Below are 13,658 nucleotides of genomic sequence, written 5' to 3'. Positions count from 1 at the left end.
GTACCGTACGTCTCATACAGTGCAAGCACCCACGAGATAACCATATATGTTCAGATGCATGCCATGAAGAAAAGAGGTAAAGACCAAATCGTCGATTAGGAATTTGGGGCAGGTTCTTGTCTTGAACAGGTAGAGGCTGTTTGTACCCAAAATTACTTTTGGGCACGAAACACAATTGAATCGATAATTTGAGATGTAGTTAGGTTTAAGAAAAGAATTGAAGATCAATAGGAAAAACACAGATTTAACGTGGTTTGGCAAGATGTACCTACGTCCACTGATGAATCCTCTTGGGATGTTGGGTTTTCACACCTTATGGCTCAACATTGAAGGTGACCCTTATCAAATAAGGGGGAGATATTTAGAAGGAGTTTAAGTTAGGAAACTGTGTTGCAATATAATTCTTGTCCGTGAGAACAAGAAACCTGCGGCGAGCAAAACAAGATGTGAGCAACGACGGAAGCAGGATTGAAAATTTAGGTGGGCTAAATCCAATATATTAGGCTAAAAATCAAATTTTAGGGTGGCCTAAATTTTTTTCCCACAAAATTTTCCTTTGAAAAAATGAAAATTGGGTTGTATTTAGAATGTTGGGATGGCTGGAGAACACCCCAGACGCCCCCAAATCCGTCACTGGATGTGAGTTTTGCAGCCGTGAGCAGCGAGCAAAGAGACGTGTTTGCTTGCGTGAGGAAAACAAGATGGAAGAGAAAAGGGGGAGCTACCTTGGTTGCGTCTTGGTAACGATTTGAGTGAGCTTGAAGAAGAAGGGTGATCTAGTGAAGAAACCGGGTTGGTTGGTGAATATTTATCCACCGCATCCTACATCTCTTCAAAGGGTTTCTAGGGTTTGTTCAATCCCAATAGTAGTAAGTTTCTCATTTTCCTTGTTCTGTTATTGGTTGAATCTACATTAAGTATTTGGTAAAGAATTAATTTGGTTATCCATCGTTAGCGGTGTTAGAGTTAGTAGAGAAAGAGGGCATTGTTATCCAAGTGTTAAATGCACCTCGAAGTTTTGTGGAACCCCAATTTGGGAGATATCGGTGTATCCCATTATTTGATATAGTGGAAGTTTGCCCTTAATCGTTGGTGTTATGTGATTGGTTTTATTTTTGTCATATTGGGTCTTGCGTATTATTGCTTGTGTAGGTTCCATATTGTGCATAGCGTCCCGCATCGGTAATTCCCCCAACAAGTAGTATCAGAGCTACGTTGGTCGGGATAACCGTGTACAATATAGAACCACAGATATGTCGTGGATTCAAATTTTGAAACAAGGGTAAAGCTAAAAAGAATCCCCAACCAATTGGGAGAAAAGAACTGCACGTCTTGCATACCGAGAAAAGAATATATCCTAAGTAAAGTGTTAAAGAAGAAAGATCACAGATGCTGGAAAACTGTTACATATTACAAAAGTGTGATTGAAGGATATCACGGTGACGACAGAACCGTTGCTAATTCACATCAACAGTTAGACAGAAGTGTGACAGAAGCGACCAATGAGCAGTCACATTTTGTGACAGAAGCGTGACAGAAGGCTTGTAACAAAAATTGGTAACAGTTGTTATGGCGTGGCTGAAAACATTTTATAGTAAAGAAGATAAGCTTCTCTTGGTCGAACAAGGGAAAAGAGTCTAACCTCCTTTGGGAGTAAGTGACCCACCATGAGAGTACTTGGTGATGATTGAGAGTGAAACCACCATTAAAGTTTCTTTGGTGAAGAGAGTATAACCTCCATTGAGAGAGAAGAAGAGTTATATTTTCATATCCTTGTTAGTGAAAACAAGAGAGAAAAGATGGGTAAGCCAAGCCAGGTGAAGCTGATGAAATTTGATAAGCAGTGGGAGTTAGTTGAGAAGATCTATACAGATGACAATGATTCTGATATGATAACAAAACCACTACTGAAGTACAAGTATGTACATTTCTGCAGCAAGGCAGGTGTAGTGATGACAGGTATTTTGCCATAAGTCGTGAGGGGGAGATTGTTGGGTTTTCACGCCTTAGGCCCAACAATGAAGGTGACCCTTATCAAATAAGGGGGAGATATTTAGAAGGAGTTTAAGTTAGGAAACTGTGTTGTTATATAATTCTTGTCAGTGAGAACAAGAAACCTGCAGTGAGCAAAACAAGATGTGAGTTTTGCAGCCGTGAGCAGCGAACAAAGAGACATGTTTTATTGCGTGACAAAAACAAGAGGGAAGAGAAAAGGGGAAGCTACCTTGGTTGCTTCTTGGTAACATTTGAGTGATCTTGAAGAAGAAGGGTGTTCTAGTGAAGAAACCGGCTTGGTTGGTGAAGATTTATCCACCGCATCCTACATCTCTTCAAAGGGTTTTTAGGGTTTGTTCAATCCTAGTAGTAGTAAGTTTCTCATATTCCTTGTTTTGTTATTGGTTGAATCTACCTTAAGTATTTGGTAAAGAATTAATTTGGTTATCCATCGTTAACGGTGTTAGCGGTGAGTTAGTAGAGAAAGAGGGCATTGTTATCCAAGTGCTATATGCACCTTGAAGTTTTGTGGAACCCCAATTTTGGAGATATCGTTGTATCCCATTATTTGATATAGTGGAAGTTTGCCCTTAATCATTGGTGTTGTATGATTAGTTTTATTTTCGTCATATTGGGTCTTGCCTATTATTGCTTGTATAGGTTCAATATTGTGCATAGCATCCGGGATCGGTAATTCCCCCAACAGGGGAGATGTATTTTATTAATATCCATTAAAATAGTCTTTTTTCCTCCCTTCCTTCCCCTTTAAAGGTCCTGGCATTAATCTTCGTTGCATGGCTCCTGGTATTAATCTTCCATGCGTAACTCCTGGCATTAACCTTCCTTCACGGGATAACGGTATTCCCGTGTATTTTATACACGGTACAAACATCGACCCCTCTTAAACTCCAACTTGTTGGGGGTTAAGAAGTTTTATTTTCCTTCTGCGTCGACCGTTGATGACGAAACTCGCCCCCAAGCATGAGTAGATATACTACGAAGACGCCCACAACTGTAATTACCTGCAAAAAATTTCCTCACGTGCTAGGCGAGACTTTTTTCCATGTAGTGGACTTGTGATGATCGAGTCTAGTAGAGTCTTGAGATGGATGTATGCTTGCGGCTAGGGAAAGGATTTTTCCTTGCAACGTAACAAGGCTGTAGCGCTCGCTGCTCGGGAAGGATGGATGTTTATCTTGTGTTGAGTACGAGTCTTTGGACCAATATCGGTCATTTGACTCGTGGTCGATACGAGACTTTATGCTTGCCAAGGTGCAAGACTTTCATACTCGCGTGCAAGGCGAGATTTTATGCTTGCGATAAGAGCAAGACTTATGTGCTCACCTGCAAGGTGAGTCTTTAGGTGCTTGCGATGTGATGCAAGGCTAAATGTTGAAGGGTCTACGCAATCCGCATCTCGAACTAGATCATGTCGTTATCCACGAACCTCGAACTCGAACATGTTGCTGCTCCAAGTAAATGTAAAAGTTTCTCGAACACTGGAATGTTTGCTTTCATGTTGTAGAAAATTGAAAGATGATTCCAACGAGCCAAGAATCACTCAATTCGGACTTAAAACGAAAAAATTATTCACGAAACAAGAATTGAAGGAAGCACGCGTGTTGTTGCTGACGTAGCAGTGACTGTATCAAGACTGCTGATGTGGCAGTCGATGACTGGACTAAGGTGCTGACGTGCGTCGTGGATGCTGACGTGGCAATATATCACAAAACCCAGCTGGCACAACATAGTGGGGTAATGACGTGGCAGCAAGCTGACGTGGTGACCGCGCTGACTGGACCAAGGCTGATGATGTGGCACCTTTTGCTGACGAGGCGTTGCTGACTGTGCATACGTTACTGACGTGGTAGGTGACTAGGTGGACCCGAACGGTCTGAAACAGGTTGGACCTATTACACATGTCGCTTTCCGGTTAGCTGAGTCATGCTGAACCGGTTTGGTGAACGTGACGTTATAGCTGTGGCTGGACAGATCCGATGGTCTACATTTTGTTGATCTGACGATTGCGATTAGATGGATCTGGAGGCTGGATGAACAACAACCTTTTGCAACATGTTTTGCAACAGTTATATCTGTTACAGTTCTGTATAGCTTTTGTTACTGTTTCGCCACAGTTTCTTCAACTGTTTCGCCACATTTTCTTCAACATCGCAACGGTTCCTTCAACTTCGCAACAATTACGTAAGAACCCTAATTTTCTTTTCTTCTTTTGACGATTTTTGCATGGAATCTCGTGCATGATTTCTTCCACACTTTTCTCAATGATAAAACACGATTCTTTCACTCGAATTCCCCTTAGTCGGCACCAATGTTTATACCAAAAATTACTTTTGGGCACGAAACACAATTGAATCGATAATTTGAGGTGTAGTTAGGATTAAGAAAAGAATTGAAGATCAATAGAAGAAACACAAATTTAACGTGGTTCGGCAAGATGTGCCTACGTCCACTGATGTATCCCCTTGGGGAGATGTATTTTATTAATATCCATTACAATGGTCTTTTTTCCTCCCTTCCTCCCCCTCTAAGGGTTATAATTCTCCTTATATATACAGTTGCGAATTGGGTTCTTCCCTTAATTTCATGGTAGGTATAAATTGTATTTAGTTTCCCTGCATGCCTCCTGACATTAATCTTCCATGCGTAACCCCTGGCATTAACCATACTTGCATGGCTCCTGGCATTAATTTGTCATGCATGGCTCCTGGGATTAATCTGCCATGCGTAACTCCTGGCATTAACCTTCGTTGCATGATCCTAATATTAATCTTTCATGCGTAACTCCTGGCATTAACCTTCCTTCACGGGCTAACGGGCTAACGGGCTTCCCGTGTATTTTATATACGGTACAAACATGACATAGTACAAAGCTTCTACACGTGGGAACCAACCACTAGTCTCTAAAGTTTAACCTAATTCCTTCACGTCATCTCTAAATTTTATGAGTGAATGGATCCTTTAAAGTTTCACCTTTTCTTTAAAAATTCACAATGATAATTTCTATGGACAGCAGAACAATTCCATAAACGAGAGATTATGTCGATTACTGGGACTAACAAAATTTATTGCTGCTGATTATACTAGTTAAGACTGAAAGAGTAATGTTGTATGTATATCTAGTTACTGTATATTATAAAGCCATGTGCTGGAGAAGTAGTTTTCAAATAATGGGAAATTATGGCCTGCCTGTCTTTTGCTTTTTCTCTCTTGGACAAAATCTTTTTCTTTTGTGATAAGGATTTATCGCAATTATAGACTTTGGATGTCATATCGATGTCTCATCTTTTTCTTTTTCTAGCTTGGCCAATACATGTTTGAAAAGAAAACTCTAGACTAGTTAATCTTTTGCAAAAGAGAATTGGAGGGTAATTACCTGTATCTTTTTTGGTTGGGGTCAAGGTAAAATGTTTTCTAAGCATAACTAACCATTACTGTGATAATAATAATAAAAAGAAATGGTTAATGTTTCTACCATCGGGAATTGAATTCATTATACATACTCTAGGACACATTGTTGGACCTAAGATGGGGTTGGCTTATAATCTGAAACTGAAAGAATCATATATTTCATTAATTCTCATAAGATATTAAGATGGGGTGGTTGGCATGCAATCTGAAACACAGCCTCAAAGCAGGATAAGTAGCTTTAACTTGATATGCGAGCAAAATTTCATTGTACAGCCCACACAAAAAGCGTTTATTCCATTAAACGATTGATATGCTGGTTTTTGGTGGGTCGCTACATGTCAGAAATAATTCGTTGCTTCAAAAACAAAAACAAAAAAACAATCGTTGGCAAAAGCTATCAACTACTGGTCCGTGAAAGACAAGAATATATCTGACAAAGGTCGATTTTAGATTCTATTTTATAGCTGTAAAGTAAAAATTCCACTGTGATTGAATTACGACCAAATAGTCTCATATATATAGTAGAGCTTCTACTCAGGCCATTCATTAGATAAACAAACTCAGAAATAGCAACTAATATTCTTCAACATCAGCATTTTTGCCACTGATTTCTACAACCATTAAAAAAAACAAACAAATATCTTACTATGTCGATTCAAGAGACTCTTACTAGTGGTGTAACAGAAATATTAAACAAATTGGTTCCTGTCGTTGGTCGAGAGATCGGTCTAGCTTGGGGTGTAAAAGATGACTTGAAAAAACTTCAAGACACATTACAGATGATTCTCGCTGTCATAGCTGATGCGGAGAGGCGTCAAGTAACTGAAGAAGCTGTACGTCTTTGGCTGAGAAGACTGAAAAGTGTTGCTTATGATGCGGATGATGTTATGGATGACTTTTCATATGAAACCATGCGTCGGTCCGTAAGGGGGAACAACTTGAAGAGTAAGGTCTGTGATTTTCTTTCATCTTCCAACCCACTTGTATTTCGCTTCAAGATGGCAGAGAAATCAAACACATCAATCAGAGGTTAGATGCAATTACCAAGGATATGACTACGTTTCAGTTGCAAATAACACCTTCAACCAATACTACAAGTTATCATGGTGAAAGTAGTGAGAACCGAAGCCGACAAACCGCATCCTCTACAAATGAGTCGGACATTATCGGACGGTATGATGATAAGAAAAATATAATAGATTTTTTAACATCATCGTCGTCATCAGATGGCAATCCTGAAAAAGTCTCAGTCGTTTCCATAGTGGGGATGGGAGGGCTGGGCAAAACAACTCTGGCTCAACTCATCTACAATGATGTTTTGGTAAATCAACAGTTCAAGCTAAAAATGTGGGTTCATGTATCTGAAGATTTTGATGTGCAAAATCTCTTAACAAAAATTATGGAGTCTGCAACTCAAAATAAGTTTGATACTATATCAAATTTCGATGTACTAACAAGTAAAGTCCGAGAACAGTTAAACAGGAAGAAATATTTGCTAGTACTTGACGACTTATGGAACGAGAGTGATGAGCAATGGGAGAGACTCTGCAGTCCGTTGCTTGTTGGTGCTCAAGGGAGTAAAATTTTAATCACTACTCGTAAAACCCAGGTCGCAGATGCTGTCAAGGGGAATATTCCTCCTTACAAATTGAAAACACTGCAAGATGGTGAATGTTGGACTATTATTGAGAAGAAGGCATTTTCTCCCGGTGGAGCTATGAAGAACGCAAGGATGACAAGCATAGGAATGGAGATAGCAAGAAAATGTTGTGGTTTGCCACTTGGAGCGAAATTCCTCGGCAGTCTATTACGCACACGAAATAGAGAAGTCGATTGGTTGTCTATTAAAGAAAATGAAATATGGAACGCCCCAGAAAGCCAGAGCAGAGTCATGGAAATATTAAAACTGAGCTATGATCACTTGCCGTCCCATATGAAATGTTGTTTTTCCTACTGCGCTATATTTCCCAAAGGTAGGGAGATACACAGAGGAACACTCGTACAGATGTGGATAGCACAAGGATTTGTTGACACTTCAAACGTGGGAAATCGAAGAACGATTGAAGACATTGCGGATGATTACTTCGAGAGTTTGGTATGGAGTTCCTTTTTTGAAGGTGTAGAAAATAATATACTGGGTGTGATAAATACGTGCAAGATGCATGATCTTGCACAAGTTGTTGCTGGGGATCAAGAATCAGTGGCTTTCAAGGTAACTGATCAGTTGAAAGATACTTCTGAAATACGTCAATTACGATTAATATTAGATGCAGATTTATCATCATCAACATTTCTGAAAAGCTTACGTAACGCAAAGAAGTTGCGGACACTTTTCATTCCTGAGGGTAATTCAAACTTGCACCCTGATGTACTGTTTGGACATAAGCACTTGCGTACACTTCATATAGGTCCTTCACCAGATAGGACCTGTACAAAGTTGCCTTCTTTGAGTTTCAAGCTGAGTCGGCACTTAAGGTACCTCCATCTCACCTATCTTGATCTTAAAGAAGTAGTAGTTTATGCTCCAGTCTCCGTCAGTAAACTATATAATTTGGTGACGTTGGTATTGAATAACATTGAAGGTAGTACTGAAAATATTCTAAGAAACATTCAGTCTTTGAAAAAGTTAAGACATCTGAATATGTCAGACACTAAAATGGAGGAACTGCCTGATTCTGTCACAAGTCTATGTAATTTGCAATCATTGGATCTTAGTGGGTGCAAATTAAAATCTCTACCTGAATCATTCATAGGTTTAAAGAATATAAGACATCTTGATGTTTCTTTTAACCTTATTGAACAAGTACCTGGCTCCATCATTAGCTTTAGCAATTTGGTGACATTTAATGTCAAAGCATGTAAGAAGTTAAAATTCCTACCGGGGTGTGTTAAAGGTCTTGATAATTTGAAGATATTTGATTTCAGTCACTGCACATTACTAGAAAAGTTACCCGAAGATTTTGGAGCATTAGCTCAGCTAAGATACCTTAGCTTAGTTGGCACAAACATCAATGTATTACCAGAGTCTTGTGTTAACCTCATCAATCTTGAGTTCGCGAAACTTTCAAATTGCGAGGTTCCAACACAAGTTATAAATAATTGGGTAAAATTGAGAAAATTTCATAACTACAAGGGAGCACCAGTCGGTATAGGGAAACTTGTTTTTCTTGAAAAGTTAACTTACTGGGTGAGGGAAAAACTAATAAACTACGACGCCGATAGCAAAGATGGTATTGAAGAGTTAGAAAAACTAAACAGTCTTGAGGAGCTAGAGATAAAGAATCTCCAGAACGTGAAAGATCCAGTAGATGCCGATAGAGCAAATTTGATGGGAAAACAAAATCTTCGTAAATTGGTTTTGCATTGGGGTGAATTAGAAGAGTCGTCCGACATGTTATGGGATCAGAAGTCATGTAACTTTCAAGTATTTGAAGCTCTCCAGCCTCATACTGGTTTGAGGGATTTGCAAGTTCTTAACTTCATGGGGTGTGACCTACTGACGTGGATGTCTGTTCCGCAGTTCCAACATCTTACAGACCTTATACTTGATGGTTTAAGTTCTGTAAAGAGTTTGGATATTGGTGGATTTCCTTCACTAGTGGAACTTCATCTTTGTGGTATGTTCTCCTTAGAAGATATGCGTTGTTCACCTCCTTCTGCAAGTCTTCGGCATTTGTGGATCACCAACAACACAAAACTGATTGAAATTCCTTCATTTCCGTCTTTAAAGACGTTATACTTGAAGGATATTAATCATCAGTTAGTAAGCACAGTTGGGAGAGCCCACACCTCTCTCACAAGGCTTGATTTAGAAAATGTGAAGGAGCTCGTATACTTTCCATTAAACTTACTTCTGCGTAATTGCAATCTTGATTATCTGAGTATCGAAAAGTGCAATGAGTTTCAAGGATTTCAAGTAAATGAAGATCAAGAAAATGAAAACGAGGATACTCTTCTTCGCTCAGAATTCCATGGTGGCTCGCTTCAGACTTTTTATTTGGGGGATTGTCCTGTTCTCAAGTTTCTTCCAGATTTACGAAAATGGACTTCTCTTCAGGCCTTAACCATTAGGAACTGCCCCGAAGCGAAGGAGTCTTTAACTTATGATATTAAATCCCTCTCCTTTATTGAAAGCCTTAATGTTAATTTTACGGAAAGTTCTAGCGCGGTGGGCTGTCCCATTCAGTAAGCTTCTTCTAGTACATCATACTTCAGGTATATATGTGCAAATGTATCCATATCTTCCTCGGGTTTTCTTTTCCTTTTTTTTTCTCCTTATCACTACCTGATGTTGGAAAAAAAATGGGTTTCACAAAGGATGAATGACACAGTGAAGAAATTGTTGCACTCCAAAACTTTCAAGGCTTGTATAAATTTCTTTTAGACAAATATTTCTACCCTCCCAATAACAATTGGCGATTACAACAGGTATGCGAAATATTGCCTTCAGGATACAATGAAAGCCCTGCAACGAAAACTGAATTCAAGGTTTGTACCCCTTGATTCAATCAAGAACACACAAAGAGATTTCTGATTTCTGATGATGCTTTTTTTTTGAAATAGAGAAAACAGATTGATTTTTCTTATATGTTAAACGAAACTGGGAGAAGCTATTTATAAAGGGTTTTGCACCTGTTGGGAATAGGTTTTTTATTCGCCAACAGGTTTCTATTCACGAAACGTCAGGTTCCTTCATCAACAGACATCAATGGTGTCTTTTGGATTCGAAATTTTCGAACAGGCTTTTATCGGCCAAATAAAACCTTCAGTTCAAAAAATTCTTCCGGGGGCGTTGCCCACTTGAAACCTCCACCAGGGGCGGTCTCCCCTGGACCCCCACGACCTGACCTGTCAGGTCGACCACAGCCTGGGGGGCGATGCCCCCCAGGACCCCCCTTTGGTTAGCGGCGTTGAAAATATTCCAACATTCTCCCCCTATTTTCAAAAACCATAAAACAAAGTTAAAACTTTTAAATCAGAGTGACTGCATCACCGAAGTGACTGCCTACGTACCCGAGTGGGATCAAGCCAACGTAGTTCAAGCACAATTGAGACTAAGCATCATCGTTGAAATCAACACATAAATGATAGGTATTTTTTGGATTTGAACCTTCACTTAGTGTAAGAAACTCAAAGCCTTATCGAGGTTCTATGGTGAAACCAGTCTTGAACCAAGTACCCCTTATGATAAAACCGGAGTCTCCACACATATTGATTTCATAAAATCATGTGTTCTGTAGCCAAGCACGTTAATGGCCATGTGCTTATATCCTTGTTCATGAGTCTTCTTTAGAGAACGGTCTTCTTCTCTTAGGAAACGGCCTTATTTCCATACTCATATAGGTAAGTCTCGAAGGTGTTTCTGCGATACACCTTTTACTAATCATAGACTCATTAAGGATTTACATCCATCTTATTTTCTTGCAGAAACCAGCACTAATAAGAAATGGGAAGTTTTTATATTAGTGCTCCATAATCCACATCCATAACTTGTTGGTACCACATTGAACCTTGTTTATCCTTTTCAAAACATAGGTTGGGTTTCTGCTATGGGAGATCAAACTTCCTTCACAGACCTTAGTCCCATTTCTTTCCTTTTTATTGAAACCACTGAACTTGGTAGACTTTTCGTAAATGGGTCTGCCAAATTCCTCTTTGATTCAATAAAGTTAACCGTAACTACTCCCCTCTTGAGTAGTTGCCTAACCATGTAGTGTCTAAGACTTGCATGTCTAGACTTTCCATTATAAGTCTTATTAGAGACATTATAGATTGTAGCTTGATTATCACAATTAATCAAGACCGCCGGAGTTGGCTTCTTCCAAAAAGGAATTTCCATAAGTAGGTTTCTAAGCCAATCTGCCTCCTTACATGCATCAGTTAAAGCTATCAATTCTGACAACATTGTTGAATCAGAAATACAAGTCTGCTTCTTGGAACTCCAAGACACAGCAGCACCCCCTAATGTAAAAATCCATCCAGAAGTTGACTTGGAATTTGATTCTACATTGTTCCAGTTAGCATCGCTGTACCCCTCTAGTGCAGCGGGATAGCCTTGGTAATGCAAACCAAAATTTATTGTTCCTTTCAAGTAAGCCATAACTCTTGAAACTGCTTTCCAGTGTTCATATCCTGGATTACTTGAGAAACGACATAATATTCCCACGGCTTGGGCTATGTCCGGTCTTGTGCAATGCATAGCGTACATAAGACTCCCAATAACACTAGAATACTCAAGTTGAGCATGAGTACGGACGGTGTTCTTCATTAACTTGATAATATGGTCTAAAGGAGTAGGTGCTGGATTGTCATCAAAGTGACCATATTTCTTGAGAAATTTCTCAATATAATGAGATTGAGTTAAAACCAACTCATCTCCCTTTCTTAGGATCTTAATTCCCAAGATTACATCAGCCTCTCCTAAATCCTTCATATCAAAGTTAGAACTAAGAAACTTCTTTGTTTCTTCCACAACAGATATGTCAGACCCAAAGATTAACATATCATCAACATACAAACAGAGAATCACACAACCAGAACTATCATGCTTACTATAGATACATTTGTCCGCATCATTCACCACAAAACCATATGACAAAACTACTTTATCAAACTTCTCATGCCATTGCATAGGGGCTTGCTTCAAACCATAGAGAGATTTCACTAACTTGCAAACTTTCTTCTCTTGGCCTGGTAATATGAAACCTTCAGGTTGTTCCATATATATCTCTTCTTCTAAATCCCCATTTAGAAAAGCAGTTTTGACATCCATTTGATGCACAACCAACTTATGAATAGAAGCAAGTGCAATCAAGCAACGAATGGATGAGATGCGGGCAACAGGAGCATATGTATCAAAGTAATCAATACCTGTCAGGTCGACCACAGCCTGGGGGACGATGCCCCCCAGGACCCCCTTTTGGTTAGCGGCGTTGAAAATATTCCAACATTCTCCCCCTATTTTCAAAAACCATAAAACAAAGTTAAAACTTTTAAATCAGAGTGACTGCATCACCGAAGTGACTGCCTACGTACCCGAGTGGGATCAAGCCAACGTAGTTCAAGCACAATTGAGACTAAGCATCATCGTTGAAATCAACACATAAATGATAGGTATTTTTTGGATTTGAACCTTCACTTAGTGTAAGAAACTCAAAGCCTTATCGAGGTTCTATGGTGAAACCAGTCTTGAACCAAGTACCCCTTATGATAAAACCGGAGTCTCCACACATATTGATTTCATAAAATCATGTGTTCTGTAGCCAAGCACGTTAATGGCCATGTGCTTATATCCTTGTTCATGAGTCTTCTTTAGAGAACGGTCTTCTTCTCTTAGGAAACAGCCTGGGGGGCGATGCCCCCCAGGACCCCCCTTTGGTTAGCGGCGTTGAAAATATTCCAACACCTGATTCATGCTTTTATTAATTATGCAGCAGCTGAATACAATTAAGGATTAGATAATAGCAGAGATCACGGTTAGTGCATGTAGAGAAGCAATTTCACGACTCCAAGGATGAAATTCTCAACTTGCTGACCAGGTTGGTACGTAAAGATGTGATATGGCCATTGTATTTCCAACTAGCTAATACGTAATCATTTCATCAAGTATCATTTCATCACTTCCTCAGGAATTCGTGTTCATTTGATTACGTACCTCCCAATTGGCTTTATTCTAGCATTGGAAAGGCTCGCCGTATATATGTATGTTTACGTAAGCATTTCGTCTTCTATTTACAGAAAATGAGTTTGGTAAGGTAATTGATGTACCCTCCTTACAGTTCATTTCAAGATTTGGTTAATTTCCCTTCTATTTTGTTCGCTTCTTTATGAATGGCACTTGTGCTCACAATTCAGGCTTCAACTAATACGACCTCTTAGTTCATTTGACAAGAACAGTTTTAATTTCTTCTTGTAAACTACATAAAATTTAAAGGGGTAATTTGCGTTACCTCCCCTGGAGAAGATCATAATTTGAGTTACCTTCCCAACAGAACAAATATTAGTAAAACCTCTTCTCTTCACTTTTTCCATCCAAACCCGGTTAGCTGAGTCAGCTGCTTCGTACAGCTGGATACTCTTAGGGGAGGTAACTCAAATTATGATCTTCTCAGCTAACCGGATTTGGATGGAAAAAGTGACGAGAGGAGGTTTTACTAATATTTGTTCTGTAGGGGAGATAACTCAAATTATGATTTTCTCCGGGGGAGGTAACGCAAATTAACCCATATTTAAAT

The 13,658-nt window shown here is 39.3% G+C and overlaps 1 protein-coding gene across 2 annotated transcripts; it reads left to right on the top strand.

The window, feature by feature from the left end:
- The first annotated feature begins 6,454 nt into the window (after positions 1 to 6,454).
- Positions 6,455 to 13,224, top strand: LOC113283786 (putative disease resistance RPP13-like protein 1). 2 transcript variants are annotated; one of them, XM_026533151.1, is made up of 3 exons: positions 6,455 to 9,639; positions 12,858 to 12,962; positions 13,053 to 13,224. In XM_026533151.1, exon 1 carries the CDS (start codon positions 6,476 to 6,478, stop codon positions 9,611 to 9,613), a length of 3,138 nt encoding a protein of 1,045 aa, XP_026388936.1. In that variant the 5' UTR covers positions 6,455 to 6,475; the 3' UTR covers positions 9,614 to 9,639; positions 12,858 to 12,962; positions 13,053 to 13,224. The 2 variants fall into 2 exon arrangements, with proteins under 2 accessions (XP_026388936.1, XP_026388935.1); XM_026533150.1 differs by having other exon boundaries at positions 12,858 to 12,966.
- The last annotated feature ends 434 nt before the right edge of the window (positions 13,225 to 13,658 follow it).

Source organism: Papaver somniferum, chromosome 5 (assembly GCF_003573695.1).
Source record: "Papaver somniferum cultivar HN1 chromosome 5, ASM357369v1, whole genome shotgun sequence".
Lineage (NCBI taxonomy): Eukaryota > Viridiplantae > Streptophyta > Magnoliopsida > Ranunculales > Papaveraceae > Papaver > Papaver somniferum.
The sequence above is the reverse complement of the archived record's forward strand: the minus strand, read 5'-3'. Positions and strand labels throughout refer to the sequence as shown.

Excerpts from the sequence above, each read along its gene's own strand:
- LOC113283786 (XM_026533151.1), top strand. The coding sequence starts at position 6,476 with ATGACTACGTTTCAGTTGCAAATAACACCTTCAACCAATACTACAAGT.